This window comes from Natrix helvetica (genome assembly GCF_964273705.1).
Source record: "Natrix helvetica genome assembly, chromosome: 1".
In the NCBI taxonomy this organism is placed as follows: domain Eukaryota; kingdom Metazoa; phylum Chordata; class Lepidosauria; order Squamata; family Natricidae; genus Natrix; species Natrix helvetica.
This window is the reverse complement of record NC_138548.1, coordinates 210,932,877-210,957,781: the sequence shown is the minus strand read 5'-3', so window position 1 is coordinate 210,957,781 and position 24,905 is coordinate 210,932,877. Positions and strand designations below refer to the sequence as shown.

Here is a 24,905-nt window from a genome sequence, read left to right as displayed (position 1 = left end):
TCAAGCTCAACCCGTCCAAAACTGAGTGGCTGTGGCTACCAGCGCCCCGGTTCAACCAGCTTACTCCATCACTGGCCATTGGGGGCAAACGTCTGGCCCCCATGGATCGGGTACGCAATTTGGGCGTCCTTCTGGATACCCGGTTGTCCATGGATGACCATGTGACAGCCGTGGCCAGGGGGGCGTTCCACCAGGTTCGCTTGGTGCGCCAATTGCGTCCCCTATTGGACCAGAGCGCCCTTCGCACAGTCACTCATGCACTTGTGACATCCCAGCTAGACTACTGTAACGCTCTCTACATGGGGCTCCCCTTGAGATGCACCCGAAGGCTACAGCTGGTTCAGAATGCGGCCGCGCGGGCAGTCTCGGGAGTCTCTAGCTACTCCCACGTAACACCTCTCCTGCGCGGCCTACACTGGCTACCTGTGGCTTTTCGGGCGCGCTTCAAGGTGTTGACCATCATTTTTAAGGCGCTCCATGGCACAGGACCTAGTTATTTGCGGGATCGTATCCTGCCCCATACATCCCTCCGGCCGATTCGCTCACACAGAGAGGGGCTCCTCCGGGTGCCGTCCACTAGGCTGTGCCAGCGGACGACGCCTAGGGGAAGGGCCTTCTCTGTGATGGGCCCGACCCTCTGGAATGACCTCCCCCCCGACATTAGAATGACTACGGATCTCCGCTCCTTCCGTCAGAAACTTAAAACTAATTCCACCTATCCCACCTCAGTCCTATTTCTAAATTTTTTAAGATTGGTTTTAAGGTCTGTTTTTTAATTTTTATAAATTGTACAGGGGCTGTTTAATCTGATTTTTACTTATGTGTATGATTGTTTGTATGTTTTAAATTTATGCCTGTACACCACCCCGAGTCCCTCTGGGGAGAGGGGGCGGTCTAGAAATTTAATAAATTAATTAAATTAGTTATTTATTTATTTATTTATTTATTTATTTATTTATTTATTTATTTATTTATTTATTTATTTATTAGCGTTTATATACCGCCCCCTCTCCCCAGAGGGACTCGGGGCGGTGTACAGTCCGTATCAAAATACAACAAATTAAAACATAGTAATAACTACATAAATACATGTATGAGAGGAGGATAAAATATGCCAAACTGTACAGCTAAATAAATAAATCAATACAAAAGTTTAAAATCCCAATGTCATATCAGGTTAAATTTAAAACACTATCCCTCTAAAAACCAGTAAGAATGTGTATGCCAGGAGGTAGATGTTATAAATTATGCCAGACCAGCCAGTCAGAACAGGTGTGTCTTCAGTTTCTGTCGGAAGGAGCGGAGGTCAGTAGTGGTTCTAATGTCGGGGAGGGGGTCATTCCAGAGGGTTGGGCCCATCACAGAGAAGGCCCTACTCCTCGGTGTCGCCCGTTGGCATTGCCTCGTGGACGGCACCAGGAGAAGGCCCTCCCTGTGAGAGCGAATTGGCCGCAGGGATGTATGTGGGAGGATGCGATCCCGCAGGTAACTAGGCCCTATGCCATGGAGCGCTTTAAAGATGGTGATCAGAACCTTGAAACGCACCCGAAAGACCACAGGCAGCCAGTGCAGCTCGCGCAGGAGAGGTGTTACGTGGGAGTACCTAGTACTCCCCATGACTACCCGCGCGGCTGCGTTCTGGACTAGCTGCAGTCTTCGGGCGCGTCCCAAGGGAAGCCCCATGTAGAGAGCGTTACAGTAGTCCAGGCGAGACGTCACCAGTGCATGAGTGACTGTGCGTAGGGCATCACGGTCCAGAAGGGGATGCAATTGGCGCACCAGGCGAACCTGGTGGAACGCCCCCCTTGCCACGGCTGCCACATGATCATCCATTGACAGCCGGGCATCTAGGAGGACGCCCAAATTGCGCGCCTGTTCCACAGGGGGCAATTGTTCGCCCCCTATGGCCAGTGATGGAATCAGCTGGCTGAACCGAGGTGCCGGTAGCCACAACCACTCAGTCTTGGAGGGGTTGAGTTTGAGTCTGTTGTCCCCCATCCAGACCCCGACGGCTTCCAAACACCGGGACATCACTTCGACAGCCTCGTTGGGGTGGCTTGGGGTTGAGATGTACAACTGAGTATCATCAGCGTACAGATGGTACTCAACCCCAAAACCACGGATGATCTCACCCAGCGGCTTCACATATGCGTTGAACAAAAGGGGCGAGAGGACTGACCCCTGCGGCACCCCACAAGAGAGTGGCCTCAGGGTCGACCTCTGCCCCCCAGTCAACACATATTGCATCCGGCCGGAGAGGTAGGAGCCGAACCACCGTAAAACGGTGCCTCCGACTCCCATCCCCTCCAGCCGGCGCAGTAGGATACCATGGTCGATGGTATCAAAAGCCGCTGAGAGGTCTAATAGGACCAGGATAGAGGAGCAACCTCTATCTCTGGCCCTCCAGAGATCATCCACCAACGCGACCAAGGCTGTCTCGGTGCTGTGCCCGGGTCAGAAGCCGGATTGGCGTGGGTCTAGATATACGGATTCGTCGAGGTGACGTGGAAATTGCTGCGCCACCACATTCTCAACAACGTGGTTCGCTAAAAAGGGGAGGTTGGAGACTGGACGGTAATTAGCTAGCTCCGTTGGGTCAAGTGAAGGCCTCTTGATCAGGGGCCTCACCACTGCCTCTTTCAAGGCAGTCGGTAAGGAACCCTTGCTCAATGAGGCGTTCACCAGGCCCAGAAGCCAGCCTCGCGTCACCTCCCAGGATGCCAGTACCAACCAGGAGGGGCACGGGTCCATTGAACATGTGGTGGGTCGCAGCCGTCCACGCAACCCATCTAAATCCTCGGGGGCAACAGAGTCAAACTCCTCCCAGAGTGGGCTCACAAGACTCACTGATGACGGCTCGTCCGGTCCACTGGGGGGGGGCCATCCGCTCCGGATCTGAGCGACTTTGTCCTGCAGATATTCCCCAAACTCCTCTGCTCTTCCCTGCAAGGGTGCCTCCAGCGTCTCCTGCGACAGGAGAGAGCGGGTCACCCTAAACAGGGCGGCCGGGCGGTTATCCGCAGACGCAATGAGAGCGGCACAATGTCTACGTTTGGCCGTTCTCAATGCCACAAGGTAGGTCCGTAAATAGGCTCTTACCTGTGTTCGGTCAGATTCGGAGCGTGAGGACCTCCACCTGCTCTCTAGACGTCTCCTATGGCGCTTCATCACCCTAAGCTCCTCGGTGTACCAGGGAGCCCGGGTGGGTCGCTGCCGTAGGAGAGGTCGCATAGGCGCAACCCGGTCCAAGGCCCCCGCCGTCGCCCTATTCCAGGCGTCGACTAGGTCCTCCGACCGAGCGCGGGTCAGGGCTACAGGTAAAGGCCCAAGCTCCGTCTGGAACCTATCCGGTTCCATCAAGTGCTTGGGGCGGTACCAGCTTGAGCAAACTGGCTCCGCCTCCTCGCGGTGGAGGGTAGCGCCAGGGAAGTCCAGCCGGAGACATGAGTGATCTGACCATGACAGGGGCGTAATCTCTAAATCCCCTATTCCCAGATCACTCGTCCACTGCTCAGATACAAAGACAAGGTCCAGTGTGTGGCCGCCTTCGTGTGTGGGGCCCTGAATTAGTTGGGTCAGGCCCATGGCTGTCATGGAAGCCATGAACTCCCGAGCCACCTCGGACGCTGCTTCCGTCGACGGCAGGTTGAAATCCCCCATAACCAGAAGTTTGGGTATCTCAACCGCCGTCTCCGAGACCAGCTCGAGGAGCTCGGGCAGGGCCGCTGACGTATAGCGAGGAGCCAAGTATACAATCAGCAGACCCCACTGCCTCCCTGGGCCCCATTTCATACCCAGCGACTCACACCCGGGTATCTGAGGAACAGTGAAGTCCCTCGGCTCTAGACAATCCCGTATAACTACCGCCACCCCACCACCCTTACCCAGGGCCCGAGGCTGATGGAATGCACGGAAACCCGGTGGGCACATTTCCACGAGGGGTAAACCACCCTCGTGACCCAACCAGGTCTCCGTTATCCCTGCAAGGTCCAGCTCCCCCTCCGAGATCAACTCGTTAATGAGGGGGGCCTTGTTGGTCACGGACCTTGCATTGCAGAGCATCAGCCTCAGGCCCTGGCTCTGTAGTTCCCGACCACCTAGGCTGCGGGGGTTGGTACAAACGACCGGGCGTAGCCAGCAGCCGCGGTCTCCCAACCGACCTTGCGATCTTTTCTTGTCCTCGCATCCCCCCCTCCCCGTGACCGTTGTAATAAAACAACCCTCTGCTGGAATAACTTGTTCCCTCTCCCCCCTCACCCCGCTCACTTCCTTCGTAGACTCACCTGTTCGTCTGGCGCTGGCTTCCCTCCTGGCCTGGTTATCCCCCCTCCCCTTCCTAGAACCCCCTAAAAACACAATAACACATTTTGATAAAAAGCCCCTCAGCTTCCTTTTCTTCCACCTCTCGGGGTTCACAAACCCGTCATCAAGGCTGCCCCTTGAAAGAGCCAGGGGCCATACCTGCGAGAGAGGGGCTTCTCGCAGGTGGAGCAGGTCTAACCTCGAGTAAATTGTTGAATACTAAAAGTCCCAGTAGGGTAAGGTGCTGATAAAACAAAGTTAATAGGTAATAGCCGGCAGGGCTAGGGTCTCAATGTGAAAGTTGGAAGTGTTCGTCCTCTCTCACAGTTCAGAAGAGGATTACTAAGGGACAAAAAGAACAAGGATACTTCCCTGTTTCCCAGTATCTGCTTCCAAACTTCAGATCTCCACTATTATCTTATGCAAGAGAAGGGGAAGCCATGAAGGGTCTCTCCCTTTGCTCCCCAATGAAGGAAACCAAGTTACTGTATTTCCAATGTTATTGGCTGCCTCTTTACAGGGCTTTTTGAGGTGGGGGAAGGCAGGGAGGGAAATAAAGGAGAATGCACCTATTTCCTCTCTCCCTTCATTTAAACTGGTCTCCTATAGTACAGAGATTGATCATTCAACTAGGTCACAAAACCTACAAAGGTGGTGCTGAGAGTTGTTCTGGATTACACAGTGGCTGGCCACAAACATGGGTGACCCAATTTCTATGACTAATATAAAAACAGCCCGACAGAATTTTCACATAAAGGGGAAGAGGATCTTCTTTCCCACTGATTTGGATACTTCAAAGGAGAGACTATTGAATCCACAACAAAATGGAATCTCTTTGTTCTGAAGAAGTGTATCTCTTTAGAAAAAATACTGAAGTGGAAAGATGACCTCTTCAAGCCCAAGCTTTTGCACTTTCTAGAGGCAACTGTCTGATCACTAGGAAATTCTGTAGGAAACAAAATACAGAATTAAATGGACTTGGCATGGTAGACTAATTTGTAAACACTGATCTGAAATCTTTTTGCTATATAATGTTCTTCCTAGAGGTGATGGAGTGGAGATAGAGCAAAGAACTGAGTAGGCAGGAAGACAATGAGGATATTGGGGACATAGAAAAAAACCCCAGTAATTTTTACAAGTAGATTTAAAAAGAGCAGAAACAAAGACAACCCAATGTACATGCTAATTCTGGCAGAAAATCAAACAAGTAAGAAAAGAGCAAACTATGATTCCTGGGAGTGTTCTTCCCATCTTACTACTACTTAAACTTAAAATTCTGTTTTATTAATTGATCTGACAGAGACCACCGGGAATTCTGTAAACAGAACATAAATGTTTCTGTTTTGCTCTACAGACACAAAAAGATATAAGCAGTGGTTGACATGCTGCTCCATATAAATAGGTCCTATTTAACTATTATCATTAATAACTTTAAAGGTTGAAGCCAGGGGCCACCATGTCACATGGCATTGGATTCAGGAGTTGCATAGAAAGAATAAACACTTCATCTGAATCTACTGCTAAGACTTTATAAAATAACCACAGCTTATTTCTCAACTTCCAATACTCTTTCTTCATTGAAATTGGGATGACCAGATGCTAGTAAGTACAGAGCTGCCATGATACTGCAATTAGATAAGTCCACAAGTGAAGTTGAGATAATGGCTGCATCATCTGATATAAAAGTAGTGTAGGAAGTTATCACCCAGCCCTCTCCCAGAAAAATGAAATATCCTAGGAATATTGAAAAGGCAGAATATTATATTTTCCTGGATGTGAAAAAGGGAGAAACACATTTTAAACACAAAGTAAATTCCTGCAGCTTCCGGCCCATCCCCACTTTGTCAATGGGCCATTAAGAATGCCAAGCTAGTCCACTTTACATAATAAAGAGTTCTCCTCTTCAACTCCAGAGTGATGGGATTAAGGCAGGATAATATTGCCTTTTACTCAACTGACCACATGGCATCTGAGAACTCAACCAAACCTGGATTCAAAACTCAGCCTAGAGGGTTGCCCTTGTACGGGCCCATGGGAGTCTCACAACCAATCAGAATACATTTCTTACACAGGAACAGGAAACAGATAGGTGGGGCCGAACAGATTATAAAAAGCCCTGCAAGCCCTTCTTCACTCCTCCTCTTCTCCTCTCTTCCTTTGCCTTCTCTTCTTCTTCCCCCAACATTGAAGCATGTGATCACCTTTTCTGTTCAGGACTCAACCCATGTGGTCCTGTCCACCATTAAAACCATCTTTCCAAGCAGCCTCCATGTCTCCAGTGTCTTTTTCCCCACTTGGAGCCGAACCCAGAAGGACATTTCTTCCAACAGTAGTACTATATGTCAGCTAGCCTGACCTGACAAATTATGTTCCAATTTTGTGAGTTTTTCCACTGTGTTACTCTTCTTCAACACTCTTAGAAGTAGATATTGCAGCAGCAATACATCAAGCTGCATCTGCTTGGTTCCCTCCACACCTCCTAAAATTAGCAAAGCTCCAGCCTTCTTTGTACAGTCATCCTTCTTCTTATAACATGGGACCCAAGCCCAGATCTAAAATGATTAAACACAGAAGTTGGGCACTGTAAGAATGATGCCCCGCTGTAGAACCAACTATTCAGCAACTAGTCGCTCTTGGGTTGCCATGCATAAACAAATCTTGATAAGAGGAAAATATTTGAAGCTCAGAGTTGAAATGAGGGATTCTTGGTGATCTCTGAGCTTGGTCATTTTCACCCCGGTCCCCGGCAGCACTGATGATGCAGGGGGGATTCTGGCAAACTGCTGGTTTGCTCGTGGGCGCATTGTGCGCTGAATGTGTGTGTGTAGTGCAATTAAAATTGTTCTGCACATGCGCAGAAGCAAAAAAGAATATGGAGACGCCTAAGGCGCTGCCCGGAGAACCGGTTCACGGGTGTGGCAGGCCTGGGTCACTACCGGTTCCATTGACCCAGACCGCCAAACCACTAATGGTTTGGCCGAACCGGTCTGAACCGGCAGGAACTGTGATGGTGTTACCTAGTTTGGGTAACGAAATGTCTGCAAGAAAACAAAGAAGTTCAGAGAGCATCAAGGACCCCTCTCAAACAAGTTGGTGCAAAAACTGTCAAGCCATTAGAGAACCACACACACACTGCTCAATATGACATGTAGGTCATACAACCAAAATGGACCAATCTGGGGAGATTACAGTACATAAACTAAGAAGCAAACACCAACCTGCTTACATCAGGCTTGCAAACAGCTATAGACATAGTTACTTGCAGCAAAGTAAAAAAAAAAATCCTGCCAGGTGACCATGTAACAAAAATCTAGCTCTTTTTTCCTTTTTTGGCCAACAAAATGCTACAGGCTTACTAGCATAAATTTATTCCATGGAAATCCATTCAGAGAGGAAGTCATGTCATTTTGTTCCTTGCTAAGGGGAGGGGGGAGTTTAAACAACAATAAAACTTGACCTTTCTACTTTTCCTGATCTTACACCCGGGAAAACACATTAGTATGAATTTCTGTGAGATCGCAATGTTTATAAACTTTCAAAGGGCAAAGTTATCTTAGGAAGATCCTTGAAGTGTGGTATTTTATTAACATGCTGAGAATACAATTGACAAGATTCACAAACATCTGATTTGGCAACTATTGCAGGTCACTCATTGATGATAAACAGAGCTCCTGCCCCTCCTCTTCCCACTCCCTAATTTTCTGGGCTGGGCAAAGGTTATGAATGAGAGGGGGAAATCTTCTTTCGAGGTTGGGAGAGGGCAGCGCTAAAACACCACGGAACTGAAAGACCAATTGGCCCAATTATCCTTGGCTTTCAACTGACCAAACCTGTAGAGAGTTGCCTGTCTTTTTGGCTGTGTGTTAATGTTACTGATGCCTTTCAGAAAGGGACAGCCCTTTCTAAACTGAGCAGACATTTTGCTTAAATTACAAGCATTTAGAAATCAAGATGCTTGTTTTTGTTTACCAATTATGGTGGGGAAAAGTTGGGGGGGGAAAACCCCTATCCCCTAAGAAACAGGAATGCCACAATATCGTCATGCAGTTTTTGAACAACTGTGGCTGCATAGCTTCGGCAACACTGCAAACAACTCTATAATTTTTTTTAAAAAACCCTTAAAATAAACCTTTCCACCAAATAACCCGAGAGATACTATATAATGCTGTCTTACCAGCCTTGTCCAAGGCAGCACATTTATTGTAGTTCTGCTAAGACAGGAGCATTCCAAAGACGATAAAACCCCAATCTTTACTTTTCCATTAGAGCTGTGCCCGCCCCGCCCTTTAGCACTGCTCAGCAACCCCCACAAGCTAGGGATATCAGCCTTGTGGGTGGGGAGAAGCACAGACTCACCCTGATGAAAAGATTGGAAGAGAAATTCCTCCTGGGTCCATCGCCACATCCCAGTTTTCGGAACAATAAAAATAACTTTGAAGCTGAGTTTGGGGATGATGCGAAAACTGCCCCACCCCCCAACAAAAACAAGTTTAAAAACCTCAGCTTAGACTTAATGAAGAAAATTGCGCAATTGGAGAGAAGAGAATCTTATTCATCTTACCTTTCGACCTTCAGAGCTGGATGAGTCTGAAGGATAAGGATGACCCTAATCTGGCATGATTTACTTCTTCTGATCAAGGGGTCAGTAGAGACCTCCCACATTAGTTTAACAAAACTGAAAACTCTGGCTATAATGGCTAGCACTCTGTCAAATACCCAGAGCGGTCAGACAATAACATGGAAATGTACTGATTGGCAGTTCAAAGTCCTTCAGAAGGCTAGAATCTTACAGACAGAGATACTGAGTTCATCTTGACCTCCCCGGGACCACTCTAGATGGCAAGAGTTCAGAACACACTTACCTTCTTTATTGGGGAATTATCAATCCTCCATCTCAGTACTACAATCAATACCTCAGATACATCCTCCCCCCCCCCCTCCTCAGCGAAAATAAATCCACTTCCTTGGACAAAGCATTCTCTCCAAACAGGCAATACAAAACTGACCCAAAAGTGCTCCTCATAAACCAACAGTCACCCCCAATTATCCCCACTGTGCTTAAATTTTACATGCAAGAGACTGTCTCTTTTCTTGCAAAAGCTTTCCTCCTCCCGCTGCCTAATTCCTTCAAATCTTACCCAGGGTTGTCTGGGTAGGGCCAGCGATGTTAGGATATCCCCCATGGCTCCTAGCATCTGGTCAGTGCGTCCCCCTGTCTGCTGTGGAGCCTTCATGATGCCACGGATCCTGCTCACCTTCTCCCACCACACTCGGCTTCAAAGCTGGAGGCATCTGGAGGACTGGGAGGAGACTGGGCACCCTGCCTCTGTGTGTGTGTGTGTGTGTGTGCGTGTGCGTGTCTATGTCCGTGTCTGTGTTGGATGCTGGAATAGTCAAGTAAAAACCATTTCCAAGTCAGCCAGCTCCAGCTACCATAACTTCCCTGCTACAAGCAGCTGCCTCTTTAGCCACACCCCTGTGTGTCTGGATCCTACACCCTTTATCTCTTAAACATCATCTCCATTTACAGGCATTCAGATATAGCCGTGGATTAGGGACAAAGGGGACACTGCAGACAAAGTTGAGCATGTCGTCATGCCTGGAAATTGAATTCTATATAATAGGAAAATGGCAGATAGCATGATTTGAAGGGGACATCAGCAGAGACAAATCGGCTACCCCTGACAAATAGCAGGATTCAAAAGCATTCAATCTGAAGCTAGTTTAAACAGACTATGACAGTGCAGGAGTAAATGAAAGAACTAGTGGAAAATCAAGCATTTAATTATGATAATATGACACAGAGATAAACATCTACATTATTCATTCTGTGAGCCGAATAGTTAGTCCTGCAGCTGAACAGTCCTGCCGTTGAGCAGAAAGGATAATGTGTTGATGATAGTAAGCCACTAGAGGCCACTACAAAGTCTGCCTCAGTTGACCTGAATGAAATGTTCCTTGAGTTCTTCCATGACTTCCCATTCACAAGAAGTATACAACTCAGATGTTCTTTTAATTCTTTCCAAAGCAAAGAAAACCTAGCCATTTCCTAATCAAAACTGGCTGCTCTCTACCAAGGGGAGACATCCTACTTGGGTTGATGTGGAATTTTCACTGACAAAATGGCTTTTGTGGTGGGGATTGCCAGTTCACAAAATGGCTGCCACAGTAGACACTGCCAATCATCATGCCCGTTTGCCAGAAAGTAAACTCATGAAGTACACTCATTCCCCGGCTAAGCTCTTTACAACTCCAACTTAATTTTATCTCCCACTCTCACACACACCCTACCTTGAAAGTATAGAGACTTTCAAGATAGGTTGCGGCCATATAACATTTTTATTTTCTAAGAATACATTGTAGGGTTTACATGGAATCCTGAGAGAGTCTTATGAATAAAAATGATACTGGTATTTTGCTTAATAACAGGAATACTTCCCCTTAGTTTTTACTCTTTTTATGTTTCAAAAAAAAATTAGGCAAGGTAGGAAGTCTGGCAGGAGCCAAAAGAGGTGTTGCCAGGCAAGTTGGTAGCCAGAGGCAGCACTCTGCTGACTCCTATTTTTCACAAACACAACTTGTTGTTGGGATCTACTTGATAGCTACCTAGTAACCAGCAAATGCTTCTAGAACAGGCCAATGGGAAACTTTCGGAATGACCTCCCAAATTCAGGGCACAGAAAGCCCACCTATGTGGAACGAAGTTGGAGGAATGGCGAAGATCAGTTCCCGCCCTCACATTGCTGTTTTATCCCATGAATGTTTATTTCCATTGTGCGTTATCTGAATAGAAAAAGCTAAGATAAGGTGAACTGGATCAACTCACTTCTTTGAATCTATCAACTGCATGCCTTGTAAATAAATTTTCAGATGCCAACAAGGTTTATTTCTAAGAAAGTATGCCCACATTTCAACTATAAAAATCAATAGTTATAACCATTACCAAGTCACTATCTCAGTTATCATGAGACATCACATACATTACCACCTACTACTATCAGCAGTGGCATTTTCCTCATGGTAGTGGCTTACCTCTTGTGGTCTGTTTGCATTTATTTGAATGCTTGTTGAATGCATGTTTGTTTCTGCCTCAATGGGAAATCTCATTTATACAAATTATCAAGAAATCTCACCAAGTACCTTCCAAGGCTGGGTTGGTCATATTTCCAGGAGGAAATTCTAGGAATTACAGGAGTTCATCTAACACAGTGTTTCTCAACCTTGGCGACTTTAAGTTCTGTGGATTTTAACTCCCAGAATCCCCCAACCAGCATTCTAGGAGTTGAAGTCCACAGGACTTAAAGTCACCAAGGTTGAGAAACACTGATCTAACACATCTAGAAGGCATTTAATTGGAAGCAGTTGATTTAAAAGAATATGTAACCCCCCAAAACTCCTTGTTTCTCCCATCAGTTTCTTAAAATTACAGTACAGTGATCTCCAGCTAGTTTCCTCTTCTGCCCTCTATATATAGTCTTGTAAATACGGGAACAGGGTCACTCCCACCCTCATGTTCATTTCCTGCAGTTTTTCATTCCCACTTTCTAGAGAGAGAGAAACACACACAAAAAAACACTTTTTGAGCCAAAGCCTTGAACTGAAGCCATGAGGGAAGGAAAAAGGGGTGGGGAGACCAGAGCTCTTGCCTCTCCGCCACGCAACCACAGCCTCCTTCCCCAGCCTTCACGTCATGCAAGGCTTCTGCACAGCTTCTCCCCCCCGCCCCCCATTGAGAGCTTCTGGCCCCCAAAGTTAACACTTGTGCTAAATGCACAAAGTCTCCTCCTCTGTCTTGTAGCATGACTATTGCAGCCCCATCTCTAGCCCTCCAAGTTTTTACTGCTGGACCCTGAAAAAAAATATAATTATTTTAAAAATAATTATGCTGACAAACAGTAACCTCCTGGATTAATTCTTCTGCAGGATTGATTCACATTGACCTGAGACTGCTAACCCCCTGGTTTGGATTTGCTCTCTATGCTAAATTCTGGATCCCCACTTTTGCATGGCTATATACCTCTTTGGTGATCCGATTAGTCAAGAGAAAAGCTGTTTGGTTTCTAATTAGTTACCCAAAAAGCAAGGCACAAGGCATAAGCAACCTTAATTCCACTGATTTTGGTGGAGTTTTCTTTCAACCACTAAATCAAACTCAGGGAAAATACATAAAATAAGGGTATAGGGGCTGAGCCACAAAGACAAGTTTTTCTCTGACATGCCCCATGGCGTTGCCTTCATCTTGTTTCCAACAAAAAAGGAAGATGTTGGCCACAGCAACCCAATCCCCCTCTCCATCTCTTTTAAGTGTGACATGTCACTTGTTCCAAGAAGCGGAGTAGTTTCAATCACATGGTATTTTGGCCATCCTGACCCTCCACTGAATGGCCCTGACCAAGCCCATAAGTGAAGTAGTATTTTCTATCCATTCAAGGGCAGCTTTAAGGCCTATGAAATTCCTTAGCCTCTGTTTCCCCATTACTTTAGGGAAAGCCTAGTGTTTGCCAGCAACTGGAAGAGAAGTGATAAACGGAGATCAAGGATTGGCAATGGGGATAGCCAATTTCACACTGGTATAATTTTCTGCCATTTCAAGCACCAAGAGAGAACATTAGTGAGGAAAGGCCCTTTTGGTAGGTATGCTGGTCTTGTTGTATTGGGGTCTTTTTCCCATGTAAGATTGAGATTGTCTTGGCAACGTTTCGGCGAGGTCTCACTCGCCATCTTCAGGCTGGGTTTTGGGCGTGGTTGGAGCTGCCGCCTTTCTATAAATCTTGGTGGGGGTGTGTGGAGTGCTAGCTTTGTTTCAGTAAGTGGAATGATTGATTGTGTGGTTGTATCATGATTGGTAGATTGGTGCTGATTGGTGCTGGCTATGTGTCCACTGTTGTTTTGTGTTGTAACAGCCTGGGTGATGGGTGGGGCTCGTTTGTTGATTAGGGCTGATTTCCAGATGTCTGGTAGGCAGGAGGTATCATCACGTTTATTCATGTTCATGTTTATTCATGTTTCTCTATTTCGATAGCTTCCATAATTATTCTCTTGTTGAAGTGTTCAGTTTTGGAGATTAACCTGGTTCCTTCAAAATTAATTTCATGTCCTGTAGCTTTAAGGTGCTGGAAAAGGGAGGAAGTTTTTTTCTTTTTTTCTTATTGCGTTCTTGTGTTCTGCGATGCGTTCATTTATTCTCCTGTTCGTTTGTCCTATGTATGTTGCAGGGCAGATTTTGCATGGTGTTTGGTAGACTCCTTGGTTTTTTAGCTGGATTTTGTCTTTGGGGTTTCTTAAGATGTTGGTTATTTTTTGGTCAGTGTTGAAGGCTGTCTTGATATTGTGTTTGTGGAGAATTTTGCTAATTTTATCTGTGGTGCCTTTGATGTAAGGGAGGAGGGCGATGCCATTGTCCTGTTCTGTGTCTCGGCTTTTGGGGGGAGTCTCCCTTTGGATTAGGTTGGTAATTGTTTTTCTTTGGAATCTGTTGGAGATTAATACGTTTGTGAGAGTGTGTAATTCAGTTTTCAGGTGGTCTTTGTCGGCTAGGCGTTTGGTTCTGGAGATGAGGGTCTTGGCTACAGAGTTGATCTGTGCAGGGTGGTGATGGGATTGTGCGTTTAAGTAGCGGCTGGTGTGTGTTTTTTTCCGGTAGATTGTGTGTCCTAGGGAGCCATTGGGTTTTTTGTAGATATTTATTTATATAAATAAATATCCAGCACATAGTGTAACAAAATTAGCAGGGTAACTGAACTCAGTGAACCAGAACCATATTTTAGACATATCCAGTACAAGGCAAGGGAGTGAGGTAAGACAAGCCTAATTAGAGCGGAGACACTTTTGAGTCAGAGACTCAGTATTTTATGGAGGATGTGGGGGAAAGAAACAGCTGGAAGGTCTACAGACTTGAAGAGCCTGCTCCAAATGGCTATCCTCCCAGTGCCTTGAACCCTAATTCCCACTCTCCCTGGCAAGGTTGTGGTCCAGAGTTGCAGATTGGCAGAACTGGTCCAGATCCTGATGGGGTGATTTTTCAGTGTCTGGATGAGGACTTGGCCTCTACATGCTGAGGCACTGGGAACTGAAAATAAAAAAAAGATGGGACAGAAAGATGGGGTTTTACGTGCCAAAAGACAGGGAAGAGACTCTGTGCGTTCAGCAGAAGGGGCCTCTTTGAGGCCAAGCATGAGACTGAAAGACAGAACTGGCTCTTTTTTGCTTACTATTTCTGGCTTAACTTGAGCCTACCACTCTGTGTGGTAGATCTAGAACTGCTTCCAGTTTCAAGACTAACCCCATATGAAAGTATGAAGGCGAAAATACTTCTGAACTTATGGCACAACTTCCTCTTTCATGATGGAGTAAACAAAGACCCCTCCACCCCCATAACCTCTCATTTTTGGAAATCCATTACCATCCTCCGGGATAGAAGTACAGTGAGAATTTCATATTCTGTAGTAAATGATCCCTCTGTTTAGATGTATATTGCTTTTCCTACTTTAAAACAGCTTTAAAATTGTATAAAGACACTTTTGCCTTTCATTCACTCTGTTAAGTAGGACCACCTCCAAGTTTAATGGAACCAGTGAAGGAAAACAAAATAACCCGTAAGTGCTATGGCCCTCCAAATTTTGCATGGGCCTGCATTAATCTGCATTAATCGTTTTGCTCAGTATGCCAGAGCGCCTTTTACAATGGCAGCCTGTGTGAACATCTACAAGGATCCTGCTTCCAAAGGAAGGAATCGTTTGAAATTTTCCAGAGCTGAGACACTGACAGAAACTCAAGTAATGGCAGCGTTCCAGCTGTAGGTACATTAAAAAAAACCAGTGAGGAGGTTGCCTTGCAGAAGGAACAGAGTGCTTCTCTATCCAGTATCAGATTTCAGGTAGGGATTGGTGAGACAAGATTTCTGTCTCTCTGCAAGAGCCAGGCAAATGTATATATGTGATACGCATCAGAGAAATTTGCTGAGTGGGCTGGGATGCATATAATATTCTAAACCCTGCTCACCAAGAAACTTATAAACCATATATTCAGCATATTTCACAACAAGCAAAAGTTAATCATCAATGTGCTCTCTACCAGAACTTCAACATCAAGAGTTTGCCAGGATAAAACAACAACCTATATTATGGAACTACTCACCTCTTTGAAGAAAACCAACAATCCAGACATCAATCAACGCCCATTCACAAAAACGGAAGGGCTCCACCAAACCCCTACAATATTGTGAATCCATCCAGCCACACAATCAACTAAACTGAAGAAGAGTCTGTTCTGGCTTGAGGATTATCCTTTTGCTCCACTAAACTCACACAAAATATACAACTCTGTGGGGACCTTGATTTTTTTTTTTTAGCTGCTTGAGGCTTCAGAAGTAGTTTCAAATAAAAAAAAACTAAACACAGAAACTCAGCTACTGTTAACCCAATACATCCTGGAACAATATACAGCTACAAATCACATCAAATCTTCAATACATTTAAAAAACCTCAAAGCCTGTGTGTTAAAAAAACCCTCAAAGCCTGTGTGTATATACCCCCAGATGGATGCAATACTAAATTAGATTTTTACACTGAATGCTTTGGCCAGCAAGTTAAAGCCACAATTATCAGTAGGTTTAGGAATCTCCCAGGACCAGGAGTTCAGCACAAATGCTGGAAACTAAATCTGGAATCTTCTGCAAGTTAGGGAGGGGACATAGTTTTGAGCTTACAAGGAAGAGAAAGAAAAGATGTTACCAACACTTAGCTAAATTTAGATGTTTCCTGGAAAAAAAAAAGTTGTTATCCACCCTGGCAGATAAGAATCCATGATTGTGCAATGCTAGTCCTTATGCTTTGTTGTTAGATTTTAATATTTTCATATTAATTGCATTTTTAATTCTGTATATTGCACTGCATAACAGGCATTACATGTTTAATTAATTAACCTAATGTTACCTTTTCCCTTAAGTGCAATGGCAGGATTATCTATTTCTGAATCTCCAAATCTTCTATACTGAAAATTATTAATAGCCTTCTCATCATGTTTTTACCTATTTTTTAACAGGAATCCATCATTCTTGCCTCCTTTTAAATTCCATTTTTTTAAAAAAAATAATTCTGATATGCTGGTTTTTATTTTATTTTAACATTTTATTGTGCATCACTCAGAGTTCCTTTCTGTGGTTCAAAAATGTGATAAATAAACAAATAAATTTCCTATGATTAGTGTCATAAACACATTCTTTACCTTTATTCTAGTGTCTGGAAGCTCTGGGGATCTGGATGGGGAAGAACAGACTTCAGAACAAAGTTTCCAGAACTGGAGTTATTTCAACCTTGAAATTGGGTGAGGTTGCACTGCCTTGCTTGGTTTCTGTGCACAGTTTGGGAGTTCTCCAAGACTCATAGCTCCTGCTTGAAGTGGTTATGGTTAGCTGTGGCTCAGGGAAACTTCCCAAAGTTTCATCTTATGTGCTAGTTGTACCTATTCGATTGGGGAGCCCTACCCATACCTATCTCCTGATTGGATTATTGCAACATGGTCTATATGGAACTATCCTGAAGACCATTCAGAAGTTTCAGCTGGTACAGAACAAGGTGACATGGATAATTATAAAAGTAAAGGTTCCCCTCGCACATATGTGCTGGTCGTTCCTGACTCTAGGGGGTGGTGGTAATCTCTGTTTCAAACCTGAAGAGCAAGCGTTGTCTGAAGATGTCTCAGTGGTCATGTGGCCGGCATGACTAAACGCCGAAGGCGCACGGAACGCTGTTACCTTCCCACCAAAGGTGGTTCCTATTTTTCTACTTGCGCTTTTTACATGCTTTCAAACTGCTAGGTTGGCAGAAGCTGGGACAAGTAACGTGAGCTCACTCCATTACACGGCGCTAGGGATTCGAACTGCCAAATTGCTGAACTTTCTGATCAACAAGCTCAGCGTCTTAGTCACCGAGCCACCACGTCCCTGTATGAATAATTATAGCTATCCCTTATTTTGCTCACAAGTATCACTGGCTCTCAATAGGGTTCCAGATCCCAATTCAAACCCTATGTGACATAAGGACAGGTTATTTGTGGAACCACCTGCTTTCAAAAATATCTGCCTAATAGGAGCTTCTTTGTGGTGGCCCCCCACATGTTTTAGAATGATTTTCCCTAGAAATACAGTTGTTTCCAGTTCTGCAGGCCTTTATTTGGTCTTTGGGATCAAGCTAGTCTGTAGGTTTTCAACTTTGCCATTTTATTGACATATTTTACATTATATTTTTATCCTTTTATATGAGTTTCAGCAACCATATAAATGCATAAATAAATAGTTTAGCACACTTTTAAAAAGGGTCATTATCATTATTATATTTACTTGTGAGGTTTATAGTCTGCCTTTGTTCAGGAGCTCAGGAGGCTTTTTGTAGTGCTCCCTGTTCATTTTTCACCACCACATCTATTCAATAGGTTGGGATAAGACAAGGATTGGCCTGAAGTCACCCAGAGAGCATTTTTAGTTCAGGCAGCACTAAAACCAAGATCTTTTGATGACCTGTCCAACACCTTTATCATTGCACTTGCCTCTCAATTTCAAAATGCTTTTTCAATGCAGGTTTACCGAAACCGTTGTATTATCCTGAATTTCAGCTGAAAGAACAAAGCTAAAATTGGTAATGAATTGCCCCAAACACAACAGAAGAGAGAACATTATGTAGTAATGCCACAATTTTTACTTGCTGGCCCAACAGAAGAGGCAAAAGTCTCTCCAATACACACTTCACAAACTGCAGCTGTGCAGCATTTTCTTCTCCCCTTTAAAGGCGTTGTTGGTATCCCTACAATGCAAAACACTCTCCCGTGGGAACCAGTTTAATTGCATGAGATTTGGAAAGAGTGACAAAAAGTGCACTCTGTATCCCCATTTTTTTAAAAAATGTTCATACTGCACAGCTCGGCTGTGGGGGGAAGAGGGCAGTTCAAGACACGCTCCAACGAGAGACAGAAAGAGGAAAAATGTTGCCCTCTCCACTTGAATCCAATCCTGGCCAAATCTCAAAGCAGACAAAATCTATGGGCTTTGTTCGTTCGCCCCACTTCGCTTCCATATGTGCTCGAGATGGTTGGCGACGGGCATAGAAATACATACGTACATACATACTTACATACATACATACATACATACATACATACATACAAGTATGTATGTGTGTGTGTGTATGTGTGTATGTATGTATGCATTTCTATTCCAGCACTTGAAATGTTGGATTTGGGACTAGGTTTCGAAATACATTCCAAGAAGGAAGGAAGAAGAAAACGACTCTCGGCTGAAATTAAAGCCTGGTCGCCCGCTTTCGCCTTCACCCCGCTTCTCTTACAAAATGTTCCCGAGCTTGGAAAAAGTCGCCCGCGTGTTGTCCAATCATAGCGCGAGTTAGGTCAGGCCGGGATTTGGCGCGAGCCTCATCTTTGCAGCTGTCGTTGCGATTGGGCTTCTAGGAGACTTCTAGGAAGATATTTATTATTTTCTCTCCTCGCCGCCGCCGCCCCAACATTATTCTGTCAACTGTGGAGAAAAGGGGAGGCCATCGCCGTCCCTTGGTTGTTCGCCTCTCACTGCTATAGTCATCAACTCACGCGTTGCCCCACCCCATCCGCGGGCAACTTGATCCAAGGCACCAGGCGCCGCAATAACGGCGATCCCGCTTGCAAGGAGAGAGGGATGGAGGAGGGACAGTCTGGAAAGAGAAATACGATCGCTGCGGCCGGGAAGTGATCCAGGCCAGCTCCACCGCCGAAGTTTTAAGAAGCGTCTACAAACGGGACCGGGCTGCTACATTTGCTGAGTTCAGGGCGCCTCACATTCACACCGCAAACCGGGCCGAGGAAGCTTAGTCGTTCTTAAAAGTTTGCATTTGTGGGATGAGGCAACGAAAACTGCCTTTTGGACCGAGTGGAGGACTAGAAGGAACGGGGAAACGGGATCTGTAATGTTACAGTCTGTAGAGCTGGGCAGTTGAAGCTTAAGGCAAAGACAGATCGTGGCCTCGTTCAGAGAAAGCGGCCTTTTGAGTTACTTTATGGCAAAGAATGGAAGCGGGGGGGGGGGCTGATTTTCTGGAGAGCTTGAAGAACCTCTGCCAGTTAAAAGTGGAAAATGTAGCCTAGATGAATAAGTATGTGGTTCCTTATAATGCAAGTTTCAGTGAGTAGCGCAGGAGGAACAAAGAGCATCGGATGGTGCTTCATACAAAGGCCTACAGAGCTCTATCTAGTCAAGTAGCACTTCAAGTAGATTTTGCAGCCCTCTTGATGTTAGTATTAGGGCACTTTTGTAGGTGAACACAAATTGCACTAAGGCTGAACTATAGCTCTTTCAAAACAGGAGCAGTTCTCCACTGCCAAGCCAAGTAGGGTCCACTTACAACTAATCAAGAGGACAAACATGGCCCAACAATGTATTTTCCGGCCATATCCCCTTGATTCACCTGCCATCTTAATGAAACAGGTTTAAGCAACCATTTAGCTTAAAATACCGATTCCCTTCCTATCTAACAGTATAACAGAGTTGGAAGGGACCTTGGAGGTCTTCTAGTCCTACCCCCTGTTCAAGTAAGAAACTCCATACCATTTCAGACAAATGGTTGTCCAGTCTCCTCTTGAAAACCTCCTGTGTTGGAGCCTCCACAACCTCTGGAGGCAAGTCGTTCCACTGATTAATTGGAATTTTCTTCTTAGTTCTAGGTTGCTTCTCTCCTTGGTTAGTTTCTCTCCATTGCTCTTTGTCTTGCCTTCAGGTGCTTTGGAGAATAGATTGAAATCCTTTTCTTTGTGGCAGCCCCTTCGATTATAGGAACATAGCTATCATGTCACCCCTAGTCCTTTTCATTAAACTAGCAACAATTCTTTATATATTTTAGCCTCCAGTCCCCTAATCATCTTTGCTGCTCTTCTCTGTACTCTTTCCATATACTTTTTTAAAACACTGTGGCAACCAAAACTGGATGCAGTATTCCAAGTGTGGCCTTACCAAGGCATTATAAAGTATTAGTACTTCACATGATCTTGATTCTATCCTCCTATTAATGTAGCCTAGGACTGTGTTGGCTTTTTTGGCAGCTGCAGCACAGGGCTGGCTCGTATTTAAATGATTGTCCACTAGGACTCCAATATCCCTTCCACAATTACTATTATTGAGCCAGGTGCCGTCTATACTATACCTGTGCATTTGGACATAATAATTGCTAGTATGTAACATCAGTTCCACTGCACCGTTCTTGTTACTGGAGGCATAAATGGCCAGTATCAGGTGGGGTGAATAACTGTGAAGGGAGGTGTATTGGGCATTGCCGAGTAATGTGGGCATGCTTTTTCTCTCCAATGACAGAGTAACTCTGCTGGTCCTGTTTTCTCCTTTAAGAATTAGACACAAACCATGGCATCAGTAGTCTGTCAAAATTGACTATTGATGATGCCATGATGCATGCACACGCTGGCCAAGTGACTTCGTCCTTATTTTGAGGCCATTTTTCGCCCTCCAGAGACTTCCCTGAAGCTTCCAAAGCACGAAAAACCGGCCCTATGAGCAAACCGGAACTTCGAGAACGGTCTTCCAGTTTGCTCGTAGGACTGTTTTTCGCCCTCTGGAGCCTTCAGGAGGCTTCCCTGAAGGCTTCGGAGGGCAAAAAATGGCCTTACAGACAAACCAGAAGTCACTTCCAGATTGGCCGTAGAGCCATTTTTCACTCTCCGGAGCCTTCAGGGAAGCCGCCTAAAGGCCCATGAAGGCTCTGGATGTCGAAAATCGACCCTACAGGGAACCCAGAAGTCACTTCTGGTTTGCTCGTAGGGCCAGTTTTTGCCCTCTGGAGCCTTCAGGGAAGCCGTCTGAAGGCTCCAGAGGGTGAAAAACGGCCTCTACAGACAATCCGGAAGTCACCATTCTTGAACTTCCAGGTTCATAGGTCCATTTTTCGCCCTCCGGAGGCTTCAGGGAAGCTCCTGAGGCCTCTGGAGGGTGACGGGGGGAGGCGGGGGGGTGTTTTCACCCTCCCCAGTCTCCTAGAAAGCCTCTGGAGCCTGGCAAAGGCGAAAAAACTGCAGCAAAACCGGGGGGGGGCATGTCGCTGATTGCGTGCATGTGTGAGTGCTGGGGGGGGGTTGTGTGCATAGCATTATGGGTGTGGCACGCCAGCGCACGCCCCCCCCCCCGTGCCACCTCCGCTTTTGGCACGGCAGCCAAAAAAGGTTTGCCATCACTGCTGTAGCCTAACTGATCAGCGGTAATAAAAGTGCTTTAACTCAAAGGCCTTGACTGTCTAAAACAGTGAACAGATTTGACCAGCTCTATTCCAATTGCCTTTGAAAGCAGCATAGAGAAATCTGGAGGTCCACATCTGTGGTCTAGATCAGTGATAGCTAACCTTTTCATCAATGTGTGCCGAAAGCATGCATGCACTCTCATAATGGAATGCACGTGTGAACCCCCACATGCACCCTGCCCATGCGTGTGCCCCCCTGTGCTCCCCCTTCCCCCCCATGTATGCACGCTGTGACACCACCACCCCCGCATGTGTCCCGCGCTTGCCCCCTGCTTGCGCCCCATTCCCTACGCATGTGTGGCAGAGACCCAAAAACCAACTGGCTGGCATTTGCCACCGCCTTTCCTCTCACCCCATGGTTCCTCTGGAACAGGTTGGTTTTAACTCGGCTGGCCTTCTCTCATTTTATATATGTGCTGTGATGTCACCTAGGAATACCCTGTTTCCCTGAAAATAAGACCTCCCCGGATAATGAGCCCAATCGTGCTTTTGAGCGCGTGTGCTAAAATAAGCCCTACCCCCAAAAAGCCCTTCCTGAAAATATTGCACAGCAGCAGCCATGAGGTGATCACACTCGCTGCCTCCTGCACCTCAAAAATAATAATACCTCCCCAAAAATAAGGCCAAGTGCTTATTTTTGGGGTCAAAAGAAAATAAGACCCTGTCTTATTTTCTGGGAAACAAGGTAGGAGTGATGCTTATGTTGTGATTTCACAATGCTGACATTTTGATTTTGATGGACACTGGAATCCTGCAGGTGTCTCTTACTAACAGCATGCTGATATTTATCATTCAGCAGTAGCAAGAACAGAAGCAATAGAGAAAGATTAGGGATCAGCAAAGGGAGAAGCAATTTCCATGTCAGTAAAGCTTTGTGCAGACTCATGGAATGGGTATTGTAACTCAGTGAAGAAAGGTCATCTGGTGCTAATTGTTCTGCATTCAGATGTAAGCCTTGTTCTTGTAGTATGTTCTACGTTTATTCTCCCCGTCTTACAAATGTCCTCAGATCTGGAGAAAATACTTTTACTGACAGGCTGGTGCAAAAGGGTTGGCAGAGATTGATTTTTTAAAAAATAAAGCTGTTGGCTCTTATTATTTTTCATTGCATCAGATTTTTGTCTGTGAGGGAAAGTAATGGATTCATCTTCAAACACCCACATATTATCAGGAACACACGCATATGCGAAAGAGGCCTGTTTCTATTTGTAGAGTCCTTCCATTTTCTTAAGTTCATGAAACCTAGTTGGAGTACATAACCAGGATGCAATTTCCCAAGTCCCTCTTTTTGTAGCCTTTGGGACTTGTCTGCTAGTAACTGATAGCATCATTACCTCCCATTGAAAAATGTTACATATGTCCTCAAGTAAGCCCCTCAAGGAAAAAATACCCAAAATCCCTACAAAGAAACTCTATCAATTTGTGTCTGATGGCCATCAATCTGTTCTGTTTTACAATTACACTTATACTCTGGTGTGCTTATTATTTTATGCAAGCTGCAGTTCTTTGCTCCTGACTGAAACTCACCTAATGCCAGCTTATGCACAGTTCACTATCGCACGGGTTCGGGCAGTCCTCTAGTTAAGATTCTGTCCAATTCGGCAAACCCCCCCAAATGCCACCCCTGGCTGGCCATGCCCACCCCTCCCCTCCCAGGAGTCTCCACGCGGCCCGTTCATCATGCCAGGTAAGTGCAGGACCCACGTGGAGGCTCGGGGAGGGGGGGAAACGGGCGTACCGGAGGTTCCGGAAGTCCAGAAACAGGCCTGTTTTGGACCTCCGGAGCCCAGGGGAAGGAGTTTTTGCCGTCCCGGAGGCTCGAGAAAAGCCTCCAGAGCCTGGGGACGGTGAAAAATCCCCTCCACCATTGTACAGGAGATCGACTAGGCCATGCCCACCATGGCCACGCCCACCCAGCAACGGGGCAGCGAACCCATTGCTGCAATTTGTGAAGCCCACCCCTGCTCGTCTTTCCCTCAACGTTGTGCCCCAGTTGACTTCTAGTCAACTGGCAATTCCCACCTGAAACACTCTGGCTGGGGTACTGAAAATATAGTCCAGCATCTCTAAAAATGCCAGACTAATTGACTGCTGAACAATACAATGGTAACACTAGCATTATTTTGCCAGTTCCAATTTTTCTTAACCGTAAATGCAGGATAGGTTTTTGTGTTTTCTTTGGCCATAGACTCTATTTAACATACTTGGGACCCCATGATTTCCTTTCAGAAGAATCCAGATCTAATTCAACCCTTCTCCCCCTTGAAAGGAAGGAAAAGGAGAGCAGATGGTTGGAAAGAGCACTCTGTGCAAGATCCTGTAAAGCTGCTGCCTGACTATAGTATTAGATTTGATGAATAAATGCTGACCGCTCATGTTCCAGATGGGATCATTCATGATGAGTGAACATTCAGTGACTTTTTATTTTAACAGAACCTTGATGAAAATGAAAGCTACATTTCAATTCAATTTTGTATTGGTTGGGTTGGGTGTGGTGGGGGGTTGGCAGGCGAGGTGCTTTTTTTCCTTTTTAAAATTAGTGTGTTGTATCCCTCTCCAACCTGCTTAAAAACGTAGAATTTTGCATTTCTGCTCAATACATGCTGAATAGAAGTTACTCTAGTTCTACGTTTCTCAGACTTAAAACTGAAGGACATGCTTTCTAGCTCCAGCCTCACAATCACCTATCCCCATGTTGCCTGGCACGCGTGGCATCTACCATTCCTCTTCTGGGTTTTTGACATGCATGCGCATATGACGATCAGCTGGACTTTGTGCATGCGGCAGTGCCGGAAACTGGAAGAGCTGGTCTTCCATTTTCCAGCATGAGTATGCGTACTGGCCAGCTGATTGGCGCATGCGCATACACGGCAGTAACTGGAAGACTTGCTGGCTGGTGCGCATGTGCACAGGAAACCAGAAGTACATTTTCCGGTGCGCGCATGCCCCCTGGGCGGCTCCTCTTCCTATTTGTGGCCCAGAAGAGTGCGCACGAAGTGCTCCCTTTTCAGCACTCCATGCCGAACAGGTTCACCATCACTGACCTATCCTCCTTTTTGGAGAAAAAAAGCCTGTTTTGGTCCTGCACATTTGACTGTCCCTAGTTAGCCTACTAAATGGGCTAGAACGGTGGCAATCCAATGGACTTCGAGATCTGTTTATTCTTTCCCTTTGGTGATTCTGCTCTTGAGGGAGCTCAATAGGCAACTGAGCACTTTCAAGCAACTGGAACTCAGAGCAACCCCGGGGGAAGTAGCGCTAGCGCTGCTTCAAAAGGATGAGACAGAATCTGTGGTCGATGGGAGATGAAGTTCATTCAAG

General features: G+C 45.7%; 1 protein-coding gene across 5 annotated transcripts in view; it reads right to left on the bottom strand.

The window, feature by feature from the left end:
- Positions 1–24,905, bottom strand: part of ARHGEF25 (Rho guanine nucleotide exchange factor 25) — a 117,653-nt gene that overhangs the window by 83,946 nt on the left and 8,802 nt on the right. The window contains exon 1 of one of the 5 annotated variants that reach the window (XM_081939631.1): positions 11,443–11,481. The exons of 1 other annotated variant lie outside the window; for it this stretch is intronic. Coding sequence is in view for 2 of the 4 variants with exons in the window: in XM_081939627.1 (XP_081795753.1) it covers positions 9,441–9,536 (96 nt within the window). In the remaining 2 variants the exon portion in view is untranslated. Of the gene's footprint in view, positions 1–9,440; positions 9,669–11,334; positions 11,417–11,442; positions 11,482–24,905 lie in introns of those variants that run through there. 3 more of the 5 variants (XM_081939628.1, XM_081939629.1, XM_081939627.1) reach the window with 3 other exon arrangements.